The sequence below is a fragment of the Malaclemys terrapin genome, chromosome 5, assembly GCF_027887155.1.
Source record: "Malaclemys terrapin pileata isolate rMalTer1 chromosome 5, rMalTer1.hap1, whole genome shotgun sequence".
In the NCBI taxonomy this organism is placed as follows: Eukaryota; Metazoa; Chordata; order Testudines; family Emydidae; genus Malaclemys; species Malaclemys terrapin.
In genome coordinates this window covers 116,934,111-116,949,690 of record NC_071509.1, presented here as the reverse complement: position 1 = coordinate 116,949,690, position 15,580 = coordinate 116,934,111, and the positions used below count along the sequence as shown (strand labels likewise).

General features: G+C 41.7%; 1 protein-coding gene across 50 annotated transcripts in view; it reads right to left on the bottom strand.

Moving 5' to 3' along the window:
• ANK2 (ankyrin 2) overlaps window positions 1–15,580 on the bottom strand; it is a 583,802-nt gene that overhangs the window by 204,116 nt on the left and 364,106 nt on the right. For all 50 annotated transcript variants that reach the window (XM_054029227.1, XM_054029226.1, XM_054029236.1 and 47 more), the window contains exon 2: window positions 7,188–7,289. In XM_054029227.1, coding sequence (XP_053885202.1) covers window positions 7,188–7,289 — 102 coding nt within the window. The remainder of the gene's footprint in view (window positions 1–7,187; window positions 7,290–15,580) is intronic.

The window sequence follows — 15,580 nt, the reverse complement described above, 5'->3', positions numbered from 1 at the left end:
TCTGGGCTGAATGTTGGCATAAGGGCAGCTAGGGAACAAGAGATTTTAGTGAGGCTGTTTAGGAGACATTAGAAGGTTACTGGGAGATGAGAGGATCACAATATCTCAGCAATGACCTGGCCCTGACCCTTTCCTAGCCTGCCCCATCAATATGCAAGGCTGCACGCCCACTTTGTGCAGATTCACCGACACTGGGAACCCACTACAGTGTGAGTTCTGCCAGCAGTAAGCTGAGCCCAGTGCGATGGCCAATACATGACAGCTGCTTTTGATCATTCTAAAAGTAGATTTTTTTTTATTTTATTTTTTTTTAGCCTGTGTTGGAGTCTGTGCACCGAATTTTAGTTCACCTTGTAGGATTTTAGTCTCTAAACAGACCTGGATGAAATTTCTGTTGGAAGTATTTTACTTCCTTCCTGCAAACTCTCAGCCATAGCACAAATTCAGGGGTCATTTCTGCCAAATTTCATTAGAAGTTCTCAGCAACTTAGACATACATGGCTGGATCTTGCAAGTTCTTAGTACATGGAACTGTCACTGACTTCAGTGAGAGATCCATGGGTGCTAGACTTGCAGTATTGGTCCCCAAAGAGCATAAACCTTGCAAATAATTATATGCATGCTTAACCATATGCATGAGTGGTTCCACTAAATTAAACTGCACTACTCAACTGCAAAAAGTTAAGCATGTGGGTAAGTGTTAGCAAGATTAGGTCTTCTGTCACTCTTTGATGCAAACTGGGTTCATGGAACAAGCTTATTGATGAAAATGCAACTCAAAGTCTAAGGCAGTGGTCACCAACCGGTCGATCGCGATCAACTGGTCGATCCTAGAGGATCTCCCAGTCAGGGCCGGCTCTAGGATTTTTGCCGCCACAAGCAGAAACAATTTTGGCTGCCCCCCTCCCCTGCCCTGTTTTTTTCTTACCCCACCCCCGGCCCCACCTCAGCTCCGCCCCTTCCCCAAATCTCCAGCCCTGCCTCCTCCCCGCAAGCTCTCAAGCCTAGAAGGGAGGGGGAGAAGCGGCGCGCGCGCCGCGGCCACTCAGAGTCTCCCCCTCCCTCTCAGACTCTCAAACCTGGGAGGGAGGGGGAGCAGCGGTGCGTGAACCAGCTGTTTCGCGCGCGACAGCAGCGGAGGTGAGCTAGGGCGGCCAGAGCACATTTTTAGAGGTGGCATTCTGGCGCCGGCCATGCCGCCCCTAAAAATGTGCCGCCCCAAGCACCAGCTTGTTTTGCTGGTGCCTAGAGCTGGCCCTGCTCCCAGTCGATCGTGTTCTCTGGCAAGGCAGACTCCCTACCCCATGCCACTCCCAGAAGCAGCCAGCTGGGGGAGTGGGGAGCAGGGGTCTCTCTTTGCACACTGCTCCTGCCTGCGAGCACCGCCCCCGCAGCTCCAATTGGCCAGGAGAGCTGTGGAGGTGGTGCTTGCAGAGAGGGGCAGAGCGCAGAGCCACATGCTCCCTCCGCCCCAGGAGCGCGTTGGCCCCTTCCGGGAGCAGTGTGGGGCTGGGGTAGGCAGGGAGCCTGCCTTAGCCTTGCTGTGCCCACTGCTGACTGGGAGCCACCAGAGGTAAGTGCTGCCCAGCGGGAGGCCACACCCCAACCCCCAGCCCTGAGCCCCCTGCCACAGCCAGCACCCCATACCCCCACCCTGCACTCCAAACCACCTCCTGCACCCCAAGCTCTACTCTGAGCCCCCACTCCCAGAGCCAGCACCCCATGCCCCCTCCTGCACCCTGAACTCTCTCTTGCACTCCAAGCCCCATCCTGAGCCCCTCCTCTCAGAGCCTGCACCCTGCACCTCCTCCTGCATCCCAACACTCTGCCCCAGCCCAGAGCCCGCTCCTGCACCCAAACTCCCTCCTAGAGCTTGCACCCCTTACCCCCTCCTGAACCCCAAGCCCTTACCCCAGCCCGGTGAAAGTGAATGAGGGTGGGGGAAAGTGAACGATGGGGGGAGGGGATGGAGTGAACGGGAGGGACGGACAGATCCTGGGTTGCCCTTAGAATCAAAAAGTGATCTTGGGCACAAAAAGGTTGGAGACCACTGGTCTAAGAGAATGGCTTTCAGTGTGTGATAGGAAAGCACGGGCTGGATGCTGTGCATAACAGTGGCTCATTCCTTTGCAGCAGTAACAGCGTTTCCAAAGGTGAGTAGTAACCCAAGGAGAAAAATATTCTTTATGCTAATTTTATTGTACAACTGTATTAGTTTGTAAGAAAACCAACCACTGATGGGAAAACAAACTTAAACTTGATAAATGGGCCACTCTCATATACTCCATATTTATAACCCTTTGTAGATTTAGTAAACAAAAACAAAAAAGATCCAAAAAATGTGGTCCCTTTCCAGTCATTTGAGTCTCTAATAACAGCAACAGTACTAATTGGCATTCGGCACTAGTGACGTTGTTTACTGTCGGTGATTGTGAGCTACTAGATTTTAATCTGCTTGGACACACTTAAGCCTTTCAGCTAAAAATAATCCACTGAGTGTTTGCTTACAGCCAGATACCATGCAGAAGCAGCCAGGGAAACCTCAGACTTCTGCACTCTGGGTCAATGGCAATCAGATGCTTTGTGGGGGATGATATATTTGATGGCCAGGAAGAAGGGGGTGGCTGATCATACTGCTTTCCTGCAGTAAAAAAGGAATATCTAATATCTACACTTCTACCCCGATAGAACACTCTCCTCGGGAGCCAAAAAATCTTACCGCATTATAGGTGAAACCGTGTTATATCGAACTTGCTTTGATCCGCCGGAGTGCGCAGCGCCCCCCTCCTTCCCCCAGAGCACTGCTTTACCGCGTTATATCCAAATTCATGTTATATTGGGTCGTGTTATATGCAGGTAGAGGTGTATATATTGCATGGAACCTCTAGAACGTTTCCCACTGTGTGCATGTACGTTTTCTAATTGGAGTTTTATCTTTCTTGTAGTGGGACAATCATGTGCACATTTCCAGCAATTGTTCCCAAGGGAGGAGTGGCACCAATATTTGTAAAACCTCCCATTACTTAATTTGAATCTATTTAAAACTGCCCTGGAATTATGAAGTGCTTTGGAACCAACATAAAACTATATGAGGGTCAAGCACTGACTATAAAAATTACAAAAAGATGCTTTCTGAAATTTTTTTAGATGCTAGGTTAGAGTTTGAGAATTAAATGATCAAAGGAGCTTCCTTCTCTCTAGCAACCAAGGAGGTCATCGCCAGTACATGACAATCATTGACGTTAAAGATGCATTAGAAACACAGAATAGATGAGAAGAACCACCCTTCTAGAAGCACCCCTGTATTCACACCCTACAAACTATTATTGCAATCTTTATAAAATATACCTTGTGACATCTCATTTGAAAACTAAAATCACCACTGATCATTAATATTCTTGGGTAAAGTATGTACACAATGTGTGTTAGGAGTTATGGACTTATGACTAAATCAGACATGTCAGGGGTAGTTGGTAAACAGGTCTGCTACTGACAACAGAATGTATATTTAATTCTCTGACCAGCCCCATCTTCAGGCAAAGACAATGAAGGTCCATTTTTACATATTAGGTAAACAAAGCTATTAATCTAACAAGTGGGGAAAGAAAGAGCATGAAGCGTCCTTCACTACCAGACTCCATGTCACCTTCCTCAAAGCCTGAATAAACTTTACTTTGAGGCGTAACCCTCAGAAGAATCCATTTTAAACATTTAATGGTCTATAAAAACAGAGGTGTTGAACCTCAAGTGATAAGCAATTGAATCAACAGATTGTATACAATATAACTATTATAAAAGTGTACAGAGTGAGGTCTTTTCTGACAGCTAGTGACACATTGGTTATTGATATAATTATGAAATGTATATATTATCACTGTCTGAGGAAATATGGATACTTAATATTATGCTTTAAAATCTGTGGCCAAAGAGTGGGAAACAGGTTCCCTCTCAGACAGAAGAGAAGGTAGTTATCTATCTGTCTCCTATGTAAATTCAGTATGGTGGAATCGAAACAATGGAAGCCCCATTTACATAGAAATCAGAAAGGGGGGATGGGAAGTCCACCGGAAAGGAAAAACAGAATGAGGTCATCCTGACTCTTAAAACAAAGTCATAGAACTTTGGAAGATATAAGAAAACGTAGAAGCCATCTCTGGCATCCATCACTAGACTGACAAAAGGAAACAGAGGTCTTGAAAGTTGAGAAAGAACGGTCCTTCAACCCCAGGGACGGGGGATGAAGTCTCTGGAAACTGACTATAGGTGAGAAACCATCTTGAACAAAGCGTGTATCTTGCTACATTTTTAGATGCATGTTTTCACTTTTGCACGTAACTTTCTCTTACTTTATTCATTTTATTTGGCATCACTTAAGCTATGTCCTGTTAAAATATTTGTGGGGTTTTTTTTTACCATAAACCATACAGAGAAGGGTTATTTACCACAGTTAATCACAGTTAATAAGCTGTGATGTGCTTTTCTGTCTTTAGAGGAAAAAACTAGCTTTATTATTTCTCTGAACTGTCCAGAAGAGGGCTGGACATTACAGAGCACATGATTTGGGGAAAATTTGGGATTGGGAGTGTGTTGGGGTCACCTTGCTGGCTGTAACCAAGGCTGGTGGAAGCCAGAGTGGGGCTGTAGGGCCATAGATGAGCTGCTAGGGTCAGAGCTGCTGAACCAGGACCGGCTACACAGCACACAAACACACCGAGTATGACCTGCATGCCTGTAGGCTGCCTAAGTGTCTCAGGCTGTGAGCTACAGCAGCAAAGCACTGTTAGTCACCCAGGGTTGCTGGGCAAGTAGTGACACAATCGCTCACTGGTCTGGATTGCACCCCAAGTTGTGACATCTGCTGTTATAATTGAGAAAAAATGATTTAATGTCCATCTTTCACATATGTGGCCTGGTGAGGGATGGGTTAATTTGGTAGCTGTCCCAACCTACTTTTAAATTGCCTTTCTTTTGCCTGAGTGGATTCTCAATACCCTGCTTATGGAAAACATCCACAGATCCTCCACCTGACTCTCTAGGAGTTAAATGCCGTATAGGGAAAATTAAAGGCAATTCAAAGCAAAATGTGCACAGAGGGGGTTTAGCGACATAGCAGAATCACTGTAAAAGTAAAAAAGTCCACTGCCAGGTTCAGAATTTGATACCGACATGCTATTCCCCTTACTAACAGCAGAAATATATAGCTTTATTTTTTAGTTATTGTATCTATTTAATTTTGGCATTTATACAACAGCTTTGAATTGTACAAACACATTGATTGTTCAGGAGGTGTGGCAAGTAAACATGAAAGAAGATAGAAACAAACTGTAGTAATGTAATTAGAAACATCATAGGGAAACATCATGGGAAACTAGATATAAAAAAAACTTGATATAAAAGAAAATGTGGACTCAAACTGGGGTGCTTATTAGTAAATTAGATTCATGAAGATCTTAATGTTTATTTCTGTGTACTTAATAAATAAACATAATATATTGAAATGTGGCTAGGTTAATTTCTACTGGAATATGTGTCAAAATACCAAATTTGTTAAAAATCCTGACCTATAATAATAATTACATAAATTAAATATTTATTTATTTATTTATTTATTTATTTGAATTACTGTCACACCTAGGAGGCTAGTCATAAGCTCGGTACAAACACAGACAAAAAGACAGTCTCTGCCCCAAAGAGTTATTAATCCTGGTATTAATGCGTATAAAACTACCATTCACTATCTCATATCTCCTCCTCTATCTTATTTATTTAGCTCTCAAAAATAATTTTATAGCCCACAGTCCTTAAATTGATTCAAAACTCTGCTGCAGAAATCATCTTCCTGGCCTGTTGCTTCAATTACATTGCATTCCTCCACTGGTTCCTCTTTCTCCACTGCATCATACATAAATTACTTCTTTTCACTTTAAAAACCATTTATGGCCTATCTCCACTCTACCTATCATCTCTTATATGGCCTAAAGCCATCAACCGCTTCATTGGCTCTGCTAGTGATACCAACCTTTATTGCTCTTTAATCAAAGTTTCACACAAACACAGTCACACTTTCTTCTCTTCTGCATGTGAGGAGCTCTCTGTAAAAATGCCTACACAACAGTTAACAATGGCTAGGCACTTGGTGTGCTGTGAATGTTGCTTTTTACACTCATTATAGTCATCTCATTGTTACTTTGTGCCCTTCTCCCAAATTGTGTCATCACATACTGAAACTGCAAGCTCTTCGGGGCAGGAACTGTCTTTGCATTTTAAGTATGTAAAATACCCTAGTGCAACGGGGTCATGATCCCCAGTTGGGTCATGAGGATGCTACTGCAGTACAAATAAACAACAATAATAAATAAATACTGGCTAGAGGAATGAGAATATGAAAAGGTGGGAATGAGGTAATATCTCAACTTTGGCTGATGAGAGAGACAAGCTTTTGAGCTTACACAGAATTCCCCAGGTCCTGAAGACTTTGTGATTCTAATATCCTAGGGTGGACATGACTTAAACACCACTGCCTATAATATGAAAAATAGCAGTTCCTTTTATTTGTCTGAAAAAGAGTGAGTGCATGAGTAACTGTGAGGAGGAGGATTGGGATAACTAGTGGACAAACATCAGTGGAGTGGTAGCTTGTATAGGGGACTGTTAAGGCTGGGAAGCTGAACCTCATTGCACTCTGTTACCACAATAGATAGGCCAGGAGAGGAGGAGCTGGAAGAAAAAAGTAGTAAGCCAGCTGCAAAGCACTCATCCAGGAGAAAGAACTGCCCAGGAACAAACCCTTCCAGCTAGCATGACTGGGAATCCAAGGTTTACATTTAATTATAACTTCTTTTTTTCCCCCCTACACAAAGTTAATTTATTTAGCTAGAAAGCACTTTTTTAGTGTGGTTTGAATAGAGGTAGTGCCAGGAATAAGGGGCTCAGAAAGGCTTGTTTGCTTACAATAGAGATGTTCTGTTAAATATGTGCTGTGGTCATAGTCAGCTGTGCAAAAGTGGATGCTCCAAGTCAAAGGCCAGGGCTGAAAATATAGCCCAAACTGACTCAGAACTTGACTGTGAAGGTCTTAAATTGATCTAAACCATAAAACCATTTAAGGTTTTCCTATTTGCAGGGTCCTTATCTGTTACATATAATACTTGTGTACGGCAAACACATGCCCATGCAGTCTTTCTTACCTGATTACATGTGTTAATGTCTATTCCACCCTTCAGATATTCCACTACTTTGTCCAGATTGCCAGCTCTGGCAGCTCGAAGAAAGCTCGCATTGCTGTCAGACTGTGAAAAGAGGAGGAAAAAAAACAAAATTCAAATGACTGCTTTAAAGAGAATACAGCACTGATATAATCAAAGGTATCCACATTGTATGCTGAAGCTGTAACAATATGGTGCAAAAAAACCTATTCATACATTTTACCTTCATTGATTCACATACACCCTAAACAGTACAAAATTAGCACAAAGAACTTATCGACTTCTCAGACTGAGCAAAATATTGCAACAGTTGCCAAAGGTAAAAAATTAGTTAGCCTGAAGGAAGAGAGTAAAAATCCTGCTGGTTAGAATTAACGATAGTAGGTAAAGGATCAGAGTCTAGCTAAGTACAACCAATTTGCCAGTCACAGAATCCCTCCTATATATGTGCCCACATCGGATAGTTTACTAACATTTCACCAGGAACCTCTGATGGCTCTAAGGTAGTTTACTAACATTTTGCCTGGGTCATAAGCAACCAGTCATCTCTTCTGCTGTTGTTTCCATTTTGAGAGATAAATGTCACTAGAGTTCGGGCTCTTATTTGAACGTGCCTGGCTGACACAGACGGACACACAGACACAGACACACACACACAGACACAGACCCAGACACACAGACCCAGACACACAGACACACAGACACAGACACAGAGTAAAATATTTGAAAGATAGAAGGCCCCATCAGATATCCGTAATCAGCTGAGATGAGCATGAATAAAACAGCTTGAACACACAGAATACAATGATTAACAGTGTCTGTAAATGTGGCACTGCAGACAGCCCTAACATGTTTCCCAGGAAAACAGTGCTGCAGGTATGTTTAACCTTGGGCCACAGACCCAAAGAGGATGAAGTATCTATATCCAAGATAATGTCGCAACCATCATCATTCCCCTCCTATGCTGCTTTTGTCCATGTAGTCACATTTAAAGTCCAACAGTAACCCAAGGGAGTATGAAATGCTTTTAGCCCTGCTCCCTTTGTCTTTAATTAGAGCACAGAATTCAAATTGGCCAACAGACACAAACACAATGATGCACCTGTGTGCGCTTGCAGTTAAGTCAATTGCCAATTAATACAGCTGTCAGCAGAGAGAGAAGAAAGGAGTGCTATAGCAGCAGGGTTAAATCAGTATGATTATGGTCATGTATGAAGATTTGGGGACCTAAAGAAAGAGAAAGTAATTCTTGCTATTTTATACTTTCTGCAGGCAGAACAGAAAATGCAATTTGAAGGGAAAGACTAAATTTAAAAAAATCTACTAGTATGTTTCTGACTGGTAACATTTTTTCCAGCACAGGAGGAAATTATTGGGATCATAGTGATGCAGAAGAACAGGCATAAGAATGCTCTGCTACTTAAAGTTTTGCTGTAATATCTCAAACTTACATTAAACACATTTTCCATGTACTCCCATCGCTGTTCGAGGAGCAAGACTGTAAAGCCCATTCTCCTGAAGACCCCACAATACTCAAAGCCAGCTTTTGTACAGCTTAATAATACTAATCACATTGATCCATTTATTTCCACCACCATTGTTCTTTATCACTCCATAGGAGCTCAATTTACATCACTGGTTCCCACCTATTTTAATCTGCAACAGATGGATATCATCAGACCTATTCTTTTTACTACTGTATTTCATGCCAAGACTAAAAGATTTCCTTCTAAATTCCTTTCAGCAAATTTCTTTCATCGTCTTTTTTAATGTTAAGAAAACAGACGATCTTTCTTACGCACAGCAGGGTGGAGAAGAAAGGTAGCATAGGAATTTGGATTTACAGAGTCGCATTATAGCTTGAGGCATGAGCCAATCGGGCATTGCATAAAGCATGACATAGCAGCAGTCTCTGCCACATGTTTGAAAAAGATATCAATGGTTTTCAACCTATTGTCAGCGGAACCCTGGGGATCAGCAGACTATGTGTAAGGCGTCTGCAAAAGGTTGTTGTTACCAAAGAACAGTGATTTTCAACCTGTGGTCCATGGACCTCTGGAGATCTGCAGACTATGTCTAAGATTTCCAAATGGGTCCACACCTTCATTTGTAATTTTTTAGGGGTCCACAAATGAAAAAAGTTTGACAACCATTGGTCCATATCAAAGGAGATCTTGAGCAATGCAGCATCTCCTATATTACATGTGTGTGCACACAGCAAAATTATACTGTAATTTTTAATTGACCTTGAAAAAAATCAACTGTCTTGAAGTAGAAACATTGAAAAAGTCAGAAATTAAAGCACTTTTGGTGAAATACTGGCCCTAATGAAGTCAATGGGAGATTTGGGAACGGAATTTACTCACTACGGGTTACGTCAATTTTTGTTTGTTGACACTTTTTACATGTCTACAGGAATTAACAGTCCCAAGGCTACAATCAGTTGCTTTCATAGTTTCAAAAATGTGTAAGTGGTAAAGACCTGAGCAATGACACACAATTCAATCAATGCTCTTTTATTAAGGACACGGATATCCAACATTTATTTGCTTTTCTTCCAGCCAGACAACTATATTAAAAGTTAATGTTAGACTCCCAATTATTTTTGGAAAAACAGCTTTCAGCCACAGGTAGGGTGATATTTTACATTTGTTTCTGGCAAGAAGGGTGCAAAGCTTTATTGTTATATATGAATCTCATTACCTTGATTCATATCTTTGCCTCTTCAAGACTAGACTACTGCGATGCATTCTACTTAGTGATATATTTTAGGTCCATTCAGATAACAACCTGGTAGAGAACAGTTCACTTGCTAAGAAAGGTTTCAGAGTAGCAGCCGTGTTAGTCTGTATCCGCAAAAAGAAGAACAGGAGTACTTGTGGTTAGTCTCTAAGGTGCCACAAGTACTCCTGTTCTTCTTTTTGCTAAGAAAGGTATCCCATAAGTATATTAGACTAGTGCTCTGTGATCTGCACTAACAGGTCTGCCTGGGGTTCATGGGTGGAGTTTAAAGCGTCGATTTAAACATATAAAACCTTAACTGGTGTGGTACTTGCCTCCTTGGATGACTGAACCTCTCCATGTCATACTGGTGCAGTTAAAAGCAGGAAAGATGCTAAAAGTTTAAAAGATGCCCATTGAGAATGCCATGCCAGCATCACTTGGCTTTGGAATTTGTTCCCCATCCACTTGGTCTCAAATATCCTTGAGGTGTTGATCTTCAGGTCATACTACAGGTTTGAGTTTTGTAGGGGAGATTCTGAGGAGCTGGAGGTTGGTTGAGGAGCAATTTTTTAGAAACGGTGAGGTGATTTTTTTCTATTTTTTCTTTTTAGTAAAAAGTTTGATTTATGCTTAGCTGTGATTTTAAACAATTGTCAAAGCTGCCCAGATGTTGGAATAGGTGTGTTGGGTTTGTCTGTTACAAATCTAATTTTAAATTTTTAGAAGTGCTAATGCTTAGGTTTGTATCTGTGTCAGAACTGGAAGAAAAAAATATATGTATGGATCCAAGCATAGAGAGAAAAACTACAGATCCCTGGGACATACAAAGGTCTTCACCATGAGGCAAAACTTCAAGAGTTGAACATATTTAGCCTTGGAAAAAATAAGAGTAGGGAAGATTTGATTGCAGTATATAAATATTTTAAAGGGTCACACCTGCTCTTTGGGACAGACCTGCTCTTATTACAGAGAGATGGTAAAAGAAGAGGTTGGGATGAGACATGTTTAGAATTTATTATATCAAGGGGATTTATATCAAGACTTCAGCAGAGAGAAAAGGAGCAGGTACTATTGCTGAATTTGGTTTGAAGGATGAACAAGTGCTTAGTGTACTCTGTGTACCAGTTGAAAAACTGAGTTGGCCAGTCAAGTGGGAGATCAAGTAGACCAAAAGTTTCTAAACCTTGTGTGACATACTTGTGAAAGCATAGTGTGACATCATTAGTCAAAGGGTAGTGAACATATTTTAGTTTGATAGTTAAAAGGATCAACTGCAGTTTGTTTTCTTTGTTTGCACAATAGCAAGACAGATAAAATCCCTATCCACCAACTGTGTGCCACTACTGTTTTTGGTTCTGAGTGACCTGAAAAGAACCACCAAAACTTCTCTCTCTGGGAAATATGTACTTCAACTATAAATATTAGGGCTCAGATTTTCAAAGGAACCTAATAGAAGTTTCTCAAATTCCACTGTAATTCAATGAGAGTTTGGGGGATAAATCTCTCAGGCCCTTTGAAAACTCCAGCCTAATCTTAATTCCCCCCTCTCACCTCTTCCTCACTGCCACACGCACTGGACCTACATTATTTCTCCTTCTCTTCATAGCACTCCCTCTCATGTTCTTAAACATCTTCTCTATCATTGGCCTGTCATGTATGGAACAGCACAATAGTACAGGTTGATAATGCAGATGCACCTGACTGCCGCCTATAGTGTCAAGTGAGGTTTTTACCCACGAAAGCTTATGCCCAAATAAATCTGTTAGTCTTTAAGGTGCCACTAGACTCCTTGTTGTTAATGCACAAACAGATGAAACAGCATTTGCCATGGAACCATATCATATGTTGATTACAATCCATTCCCTACGACACTTCAGGCACTTTACAAGTCACTGATGTGAAAGCCCATTGAGCTCAAATGAAATCCCTGATATATTCTCCTTTTCAAACCATCCTCCCTTTTTAAAAAAAACAGCCAGGGCAGAGTATCTGCTCAGAAGGAAATTGATATGGTTTCACAGTAACTTGATAGAATGAGAACACATTTCTCCTAAATAGGGGAAAGAATCACTTTTAATCACTTATAATGGAGGAAATGATGAAATTCTGGCTAGGTCCATCAACAAAGTATGGTAACCAGATTTTCTAGAATCCCATCAGAATCAAAATTAGTTTTCTCTTTTAATAAGAGTTTTCCAGTATATCAATAACAATATAATTCCAACCAAAACTTTGAAATAATGCGTCAACTTCATCTTGTGGACTTCAGTGGAGTTACATCATGGATGAATTTGGTCCAGAATACCCAAAGGCAAGTTAATTACCGGAAGCAGACCTGGTTTAATCCACACAAGACAAATTAGTTAATTATTTGTGGTATGGTAGCACCCAAAGTCCTCAAAAAGGATCAGGCTTCATGCTATCTAAACACTCAGGAAAACAAACGCGTTCCTTGGCTCAAAGAGCTTACACTATAAAAAGGAAAAAACAGATGCGAGGGGAAAACAGATACAACATACGGACATAGGCCCCGGTCCTGCAAGTGGATCCACACAGGCAGACCCTTTTGCCATGGAGGGCTAGGGACATACTGCTCAGGCCACTGAAAGACACGTCTGTTAGTCACAGGCACAGTTTATCATCTTCTTTTATTTGTTTTGTTTTTTACATTTTTCTGTTTTCATTTTTCTTACATAAAACTGAATTACCTTTCCCTATTCTATATAGAAAATTATTGTATTTATTGACATTAACCTTTGACTATTTTTTACCTGTTTTTAGCAATTTCTTTTAAAAAACAACAACACTGTTTTTCTTTGTAAAATTAGCAAATAATATCCCTGCTGCCTCCCCTGAAATAATGAAACACCCTTCCCTCTGTCCTTGAATGGCCTTCACCTCACATACCCCTGACAAACACCATGTCTCTATGGCAATAAAAGCTAGAAGACATCATCAGTCTGTTTTTGTGAAAGCCACTCTGCTGCTGCCAGATTTTCTCCTTCTGGAGAATGAGGGGAAATTCTTAAGTCCCCAACCCATGGCTCCTGCACCATTTGCCTCGTTGGGAAGCGGGGCCTGAGAGCGCTTACAGAATCTGCTTCTCCATATTGGGGAAAGCAAATGAAGAGCATGAGTAGAATCTTAAAGTCTAATAAAGTTTCAGTATCTTTGTAAAACAAATGACTTATCCATCACAGACATCTCTGGCATTTATTGCACTGATAAGAACCATAAGAGCTCCCCTGGGTTCTGAAGAGTAATTCTACATTAATTGGTTGGACTGTTTTTTTTCCAATACATTATCCAAGTTTCTTTTTTCCTTTCTTCTCTTTGTGGTCTTTGAACATGGTCAGAAACAACCCTCCCCTCCCATTATAGTGTTCAGGTGCATTATACTCAATACACTCAGAAAACAGAACAGAGAATATTGTTGGTGTAGGCCAACATATTTTTCGTTATAGAAAAGGAGCACCAAGCAATGATGCTCTTCATTTAAATCCATTTGAAACATGTATCTCACACCAACGTCCAAGGGACAAAGATCCAAAGCAGCAATTCAAACAAAGCTGCTTATAGTGGTCCAGCCACCTCTCATGTGGCTTAAGGTCATGCTGCAGGCAGCCTAACTCACTTTCCTCTCTTGAGCTGTTCAAGAAACTCAAAGAACTCTTTGATCCATTCCCATCATTTTTTGGGTTGTGCTTAATTAAATAAAGTTTTCAAGTTCATCCAAAAGTCCACACAAACAAAAGTTTCTCATCCTCCTCCCAGGCCTTGCTGCCTAGGGCCTTTCCTGCTTCGGTGGCCCCTGTCTGGCTGGCGTCACAGTCCTAACTCCCAGGACGCTTTACTGGAGCCTGCTCAGTCCTAGCTGTCTCCATTGTCCTACAGCAGTAGGAGGCTGCAGTCACCTGGTCTCTCATTCTGTAATCAGGCTTGCCTAGCCCTCCAGTCCAAGGGTGAGCCACCCCGTTACACTGATATTAGACACCACAGTAATACAGAACATGGGGTATATTGTTACGTATTTCTTAATTATAGATTCACAAATACCAATGAAATATTCCACTTTCATGAGCTTTTCAAAGGTGCAGTACTGCATTTCAAAGCCTGGACAACCTAACAGGTTACGCGTAAGGCAAAGTACTAATGTGTGTAATTTACTGTGCCAGTTTGCTCTGCAACTCTGCAGTTTTTTAAGACAAGTTCTTTTTTTTCCTTCTTGTAACTGTCAAGGTCTAAAGAAGCAAGTTTTTACCAATACTGCTGTGTCTATAATTTACCAGCCGGTATTCCCATAAATTCAGATCGACTCTCTGAAAATCTTATTACTACTCATCCATCTCAGGGTTTTCTGTAGTTTGAGGTGCTGTGAAATCATGCTTTCTAGTTATTGCAGACTTTCTCCATCACTTGAAAAATCCTTGGGGAAGTATTTTGTTTCCCTATGGGCAGATATTCATTTGAATTCATGACACCTCTCAATGGCACAGCAGTTGAGAATATTAGTCCAGCTGATTCTTCAACTTTTGGTTGACTACATGATGTTACCACCTGTCACTGTGACTTGTTTTGGGGGGGAAATGAAGATAAAAACACACAGAATTTATTGTATTGTTTGTTACCAAATGCACTTTCCCTTCCTATGCACATCCTTCTGAGCTCTAAGAGATGGTCGAGATTCTCAGACCACAGTCAAGTTTCCACTCTCTCCAAAAGAAAATGTACCGCCAACAAAAATCAAGACCATCTCTAGGAAAGAGGAAAACTAGGCACCATATGCAAAATCTAGGGTTCCTAATATTAGAAGCTTGTATTTATGGAAACCCAATTTTAGGTGCCCCCAAACTTTAATTTGCACACACTCAAATTGTATTTGCACATGCAAATCAGAGATTTTGGCCATTAAGAATTAGGCATGGTTATAGCCATCAAAATGAAACGTACAAGACCATGGGAGCTATATGTCATCCCATGTTATGAAAATGAATGATGCTGCGCTGCATTTCCTGTGTAGCACTTAACCGTTAAAGAATACTCAACTGATATTTTACAGTAGAAAGTAACAAACTGACAATCTTGGTGCATCAATGTGTTTTCCTTCTAACATATTATCTTGAGAGGTCTCTGCTGAGGTAAAAAATACAGTGGTAGTGTAATGGGGTTCCCTCACCACTCATAGCACCTCCTCCTGGCTGTTCTGGGAATTTGCTCTACTAGGTGCTGCACTCTTCTCAGCGGTCTCTCTATCCATCATCTTCTCTCGGTGTGCAGCCTCTCTCATTCTCTGAGCTGCAACTTCTGGTCTGTGATGTGGCCCTCTGGCCAGGTCACTAAGTTCCTCCCCTTCGAGGAAAATTGCAGTCCTCCCAGACCAGCTGTCCTGCTGACATCTCCAATGCCCTGTGCCACTTGTGTCACTATCCAGTGGCTGGTAGGAGAACCCAGGCCCACCCTCTACACTGGGTTCCAGCCCAGGGACCCTATAACATGCAGCCAAGACCTGTACTGTCTTAGCCCTTGCTGCTGTTTCCCTCAGTTTCTTCCTATATAACTGGCTCCCCTCCCTCTTTGGGTCTGCCAACCTACTCTCCCTCCTCTCAAGAAGTGACTGTGGACTTCTTCCCATCTGCTCTCCACTCTTGGAC